We start from the raw sequence: 6,567 nt of genomic DNA on the forward strand, positions 1-6,567 counted from the left end.
AATGCACTGTGCCAGATTGTCTGATGTCAGTTTTGCGAAGTTTATGGCTTAAAATATGTGCATTTTTAACATCCATTCATGCTGGAGAGGTACGCGCAGGGCAAACCGGGAAAACTTATTTTGCCAACATGCACCATTACTTCCCCACTATCAGCATTTCATTTTTTATTTTAAATGAAATGGCTTCGTTTGCATGACCCCTGGTTCCCCTCACCACCACCACTGCACAGAAATCAGTCATTTTATCTACAATGAACCTTTTCACGTCAAATCCCTCCGAAATCTTACTGCTGTTTTCATCTGAACTACTAAATAACGCCAACATTGGGAGAATTATGTGGAATTTCTCTTTAGGGGAGGTCAGTTTGTGTAAAGGACCACCGTGCATGACCATTTTAAGGCTAAATACGAGCGACAGAGCAGCAACGTCCTGAGAAAACGGATAAAGAAAGCAGCAAAGAGGGGAAAAGTGCCCTGCTTGCAACATCACGACATAATTCACTGTACTGAGAGGGAGCCGGATGTTATGGAAATGCATCAGTGGCATTAACGCTCTCACTCTAATCCCTCAGCCTATGTGCTGATGTAAGGACAAGAAAACAATACAAGCTTTTATCCCCACGGTGTAACAGGAATATTCCTTCTGTGGCTTGTTGCACATGCTTTCCCTCAGAGACGTGGCCACAGTCTGTGATATTACACATTAATCCTGCAATTACAATCAGGATTTGTCCTCCAAGCATGAGGACGACGCAGTCTCTGGCAACTGCAGCTGACGGCAAGTTAACTTTACAGCTTTAATACTGAAATATGCTTAGTACCACATTTTCACGTTTTATTTGTTTGTTTACCCTTTAATTTAACCAGACAAGTCATTAAGACAACGTGCTCTTTTATAGAAGTATATTGATGGGCCTCCAGATATACAGAGTGATCCAAAAAGATTCATCCGACTTCAAAGCCCCATATTTTTAAACCATGAGGCGTTTAGGAACCAATCACAATCCAATTGTAAGAGGAGGTCATAGAGTTTCTGACCGTCACTGGAAGACGGCTCCCTTCAGTCTGAGAGGAGATGAGACCCCTGAGCAGAAAGCGTTCTGCGGTCTCCACTTCAGTAAGAGTGAATCCGTCATAACTGTGCATCGTGATATTCGTGGTCAGTGAAGCTCCAGCAGCTCAAAGTGTTCATCGTTGGTTCCACAGCACTGGACGATCTCCGAAATCCCACTGAAAGAGCCGTGAGTGCAGCGTCACCCGACACGCTCGATCCGGTATGGGATGAGTTTGACTGTGGTGTTGATGTCGTCCGTACAGCTGGAGGAGGTTCAGACTGAGACCTTGTATTACATAATAAACTTTACGCTCATTTAAACCGTTTACAGTTCACTGCACTGATCTGTGATGATTTACAGGTGAAATCGGATGAATCTTTTTGAATCATCCTGTATGATGCCAAAGCTTGAAACTGAGAGCAGTAGTCTGCTGGACCTGCTGTTGGGCTGCTCTGCCCAGCTTTCGTCAGTGTGGCCCATAGATTATACGAATGAAATCATTGATCTATGATGACCACCAGGCTCGTGGAAATGACCGTTCAGGAGCTGAATCAACACAACGGAAGGAAATTAAACCCAGAAAAAGGAAAAGCCAATGACTAAAATGTCGAGATGCTTCATGTACGTAACTGCAGACGCCAATGCATAAACATTAGCTTTACGGAAGAGAGTAAGATTTGTTTCTGTAGCCTCACAAAAGCGGGAAAGTGAATAAAATGCACTTTTTTGTGCAGTTGATTGTGTGCGTAGTCAAATATTGGTCAAAATTAGTGGAAACATCACTTTTACAAAATAACACAAAGAGTGTCCGAGATTTTTGGCTTTCAGCAGTGAATTGTAAGCATGTAGTGATATGTGGAGATCATAAAACACATGTTCTGTTCATTTGAGGGGAGTTTTTACAAAATAAATAAATAAATAAATAATTACATTCATTTAATGCAGTTACTGAATAATTTGCCTTACGATTTGGTCACGTAGCTTCAGATAATATACCCTGGTCAATAAGAGGTGAAGTACTGATCATGTTCACGATGGGCTCGGAAAGGCGCACCGTGACCTAATTTATCGCGATAGTGACAAAACATCGATATATTGCCCACCCCCAGCTGATACCATTCTGAAATGGAGTGAAAACTAGATTCCTGTCATCACAAATAAAGTCCAGGAGTAAAATCATCAGTTCAAAACACTCAAACATGTGACTGAGTAACTGGAACTTTTCACCTCCACGAACAGAAATGTATCTGTGCTACTGAGCCCACACACACACACACACACACACATAACTGTTGGAGATGATGTGATGTTCTGGCTGTATCACTGTAGATGCACTGTTTTGCTATTTTCTTCTTCAAACAAGACTGAAAGTTTTACACTGATCAGGCATCACATTCTGACCACCTCCTCGTTTCTACACTCATTGTCCACTTTATCAGCTCCACTTACTGTATAGCTGCACTCTGTAGTTCTACAGTTACAGACTGTAGTCCATCTGTTTCTCTGATACTCTGTTACCCTGTTCTTCAGTGGTCAGGACCCCCATGGACCCTCACAGAGCAGGTGCTATTTGGGTGGTGGGTCATTCACAGGTGGTTTGTTGTTAACTTTAGCATTTACACACAATCTGTTGGCGGGATGTCCAAATAGAGTGAGACCACCCAAGATTGAAGGTTAAGGCCAGTTCTTTAATACAGAAATTGTTCCTCTTTCTCTCGTGCTGCCGGAATCTCTCGGGTCCAGATGTCTGCGCTTCCTCTGTTTGATTGAGGCGCTGGAAACGAGTTCTCTTTAGCCGTGTTATCAGTTTAGCTACAAACACCCCTTTCATCATTGTTCTCTGTCTCTGCTCGGTCGGCCCACCTCACGCACTCGCCGCAACATACGAGAGTTATAAAGCTCCGTGAGTCCCAGGTTGGGGGGGTGTTATTTGAATATATTGTAATTTAACATCATAGCTTTTGTTTACTTTTGCGTATTTTGTTTATTTGTACTTGTTTACTACATTTACATTACATTTGTGGCATTTGGTAGACACTCTTATCCAGAGCGACTTACAGTTTGATCATTTTACATAGGCAGGCCAAGGTGGTGTTAGGAGTCTTGCCCAAGGACTCTTGGTATAGTGTAGGGTGTCTGCCCAGTTGGGGATTGAACCCCAGTCTACAGCGTAGAAGGCAGAGGTGTTAACCACTACACCAACCAACCACCACCTGTTTACTATTCTAGGATTTGGCTAATGTGATGATTTAGGTCATGAAAATGACAAGGAAAAATGACGCGCTGCGTCGGCATTGTATATTAATAAAAATATCAAATATTTTCTCTGGAATTTGTTCAAAAGGGGCCAAATTGGATGTTAAAATGGATTTAATGCAGGAAGATCCAAAAAGATTCATCGATTTCAAAGTGATTTATTTCACCTGTAAATCATCACAGATCAGTGCAGTGAACTGTAAACGGTTTAAATGAGCGTAAAGTTTATTATGTAATACAAGGTCTCAGTCTGAACCTCCTCCAGCTGTACGGACGACATCAACACCACAGTCAAACTCATCCCATACCGGATCGAGCGTGTCGGGTGACGCTGCACTCACGGCTCTTTCAGTGGGATTTCGGAGATCGTCCAGTGCTGTGGAACCAACGATGAACACTTTGAGCTGCTGGAGCTTCACTGACCACGAAAATCACGATGCACAGTTATGACGGATTCACTCTTACTGAAGTGGAGACCGCAGAACGCTTTCTGCTCAGGGGTCTCATCTCCTCTCAGACTGAAGGGAGCCGTCTTCCAGTGACGGTCAGAAACTCTATGACCTCCTCTTACAATTGGATTGTGATTGGTTCCTAAACGCCTCACGGTTTTAAAACATGGGGCTTTGAAGTCGGATGAATCTTTTTGGATCACCCTGTGTTTTAGACCGAAAAGATCCAACAAGATTAAAACCGAGCCTAACAAACCCCAGTTTCTATGCTGAGAGATGCAGGATGTACTAAGACAGCTACTCTCACTGTTACTTGAGTCAATCCATCAATTCACCAGCACTTTTGCTGGAACCACTGTCGGGCTGCTCTGCTCAGCCTTGTACGTATGGTCTGCGATGTCTACGAATGAAAACACTGATCTATGATCACCACCAGGCTCACACAAGCGCTCCCCCAAGGACAAGTGCTGTCTTCTGGGGGGAGAAAGACCCTTATTAACGCTGCCGGACATTAGAACTCGTACAGAAAACACCAGAAACGAAGTGATTTTTCAATTAGTCCACTAATGCTGGAGGCTGATCTTCCGACAGTCACACTGATCAATCCAAAGGACGCGTTTCCTCAGCCTGAAGTGCCATCTAACCATGCAGACACTTGGCATTATCCCAAATACGCTTTCACAGAGCACCTTAAGCTTCTTAAACATGTACTATTCCAACAGCCAGACCACGTGAAGGTTCACAGGCAGACGTCTACTATACTGTAGACAATGCAAAATCGAAATTCAAATTAAGCTGAGAAAATGAGTGTTATTCACCCCGTAACCCTACAAACTTCATCCTTGTGAAAATCCCCTTTTTTCAGAAAAAGGAAGTGTTTATTGAGGCCATCACTGCAGTCTGAAAGAGAAACTCCAGCTACTTTGGAATTTTCTGCCTAATTAAACGGTTGAGATGCCAACAAAGTCACTCAGGGTGGTTTGGGGTGGTTTGGGGTGCAATCCTCAGCTCCAGAGACACTTATCAAGTCAGGACTGCTCACAGTGGCGGTGATAGGAACCAGACGTCCACCTCTAAAAGCTCCTCACAGCACCTAATAAACTGAAACGGTTGTGAATTCACCGCCTGGCATCCGAGACGCTGTTCTACAGAAGTTGTCTCAGGTTTTAGCCTAAAACGTCTTCTAATGAGTTTATTTGAATCCAGTCATGGCCCAAGGATGCAGGAAGGGTGTCAAGAGGCAAAATGGTCCCCATAGAAAACCTACTAGGTCAGATTCTCCACTCTTTTACCATCAACACCACCACATATGAAAGCTCAGAAGACACGTGTAGGTTCACTGGTGGCTCTGGAGGGTAAATAAAATGACTCCTGGGTCCCATCACCACCACTTTAAAGACATTTAAGCCTGCAAGCTTCTCTACAAATGAACACTCTCACACCGACCCACCCTGAATGAGTGTGCCTGAGCCAGAAATTCTGAAAAAGCGGTGGAATTCCCCTTTAAAGCTTATTTTATAGTATTAAAAGTGGCTCCTCGCGGACAGTCCCGGCTAATAAAAGTACAAATGGTGTGTTTTCGGAGATTTTAGAGCGATTTCTGGCCGTGTTTTGCCACTAAGGGTTACCGTAAAAGTGGCCGTGGTGTTTTTGCGTAGAGGTTTATTATTATTATTGTTTACTGACCTCCGCCGCAGTCCGAGAGCTGGGAGAGCAGAAACAGGACACAGACAGCTTGAAAGCGACGAGAAGGTCCTGTAACAGACATCACTGCTGCCGAAAAATCCGCCGAGGACGCGTAATAAGTCAAATTTCTGTTTCCTTCTCTTTATCCAGGCGTTGCCTTCCGAGCAATGGCACAGAGCCCGCTGCCCTCCACATAACGCTCTTACGGAATAAGCGCGGAGCTCCGGCTACCTGCTCACCGCTCCCTCAGCTCTGCCTCCCCGCACAAGAGCTCGGCCACGGAGGCACGTTCGCCCCACAAGACGAATATTTTCAAGGTAATCCTCTCAGAAATGGTGCTGCTTGTAGGCTTATCCCGCTGAAAGCTTCGAGACTCGGGAGAGTCGGACGTGAATTCCCTATCAAGCCCAGTCTGACTACAGAGGGCGACACGGGTCGCGTCTCATTCCACAACCTTAAACTGGCTCCCTACCCCCTACGCCCTACTCCCTAGATAGAGCGCCAAAATAAGTGTTCCAGGACGGTTAGTGCACGACTGTTAACGAATTAAGATCAATAAGGTCCAGCTGGAGAAAATGTAATCAAAACAAAGGTCCAGATCATCATAATGTGTGACTTGTATTATGATTCAGTGCCATATACGGTATATTGAAGCAGCCTAATAGTTGTATTGACATTAAGTGAGCCTTATTAGCCCCACAATGGGGAAATTTCACCTCCGCATTTAACCCATCCATGAAGTGAAACACCAGTGAGCACATATACACACTTGGGGGCAGTAAGCACACTTGCCCGGAGCGGTGGGCAGCCCTATCCACAGCACCCAGGGAGCAGTTGGGGGTTGGGTGTCTTGCTTAAGGATACCTCAGTCACGTGCTGTCGGTTGTGGGGATCGAACCGGCGACCTTCTGGTCACAGGGCTGGTTCCCTAACCTCCAGCCCAAGACTGCCCCCTGAAGTACAATTCAATATTTTGATAATATTTATCGCCAGTTTTCTCTTTTCAGAGGACGACGTGTGACGATGTGAAATAGCTTCCCTCTGACTCATTTTCTTCTCCAGCTGCTCACTTTCTTCTCGCCTCGCCCCTCCCCTGTGAGCTTGTTTAAGGGGAGCCTCCA

General features: G+C 44.9%; 1 protein-coding gene across 2 annotated transcripts in view; it reads right to left on the reverse strand.

Annotated features, from left to right (window-relative positions):
• Positions 1–5,879, reverse strand: part of adam9 (ADAM metallopeptidase domain 9) — a 76,389-nt gene extending 70,510 nt beyond the window's left edge. For both annotated transcript variants that reach the window (XM_037536142.1, XM_017682604.2), the window contains exon 1: positions 5,447–5,879. In XM_037536142.1, the coding sequence (XP_037392039.1) occupies positions 5,447–5,528 (82 nt within the window). In that variant the 5' untranslated portion in view covers positions 5,529–5,879. The remainder of the gene's footprint in view (positions 1–5,446) is intronic.
• Between the last annotated feature and the right edge of the window lie 688 nt (positions 5,880–6,567).

The sequence above is a fragment of the Pygocentrus nattereri genome, chromosome 29, assembly GCF_015220715.1.
Source record: "Pygocentrus nattereri isolate fPygNat1 chromosome 29, fPygNat1.pri, whole genome shotgun sequence".
In the NCBI taxonomy this organism is placed as follows: Eukaryota; Metazoa; Chordata; class Actinopteri; order Characiformes; family Serrasalmidae; genus Pygocentrus; species Pygocentrus nattereri.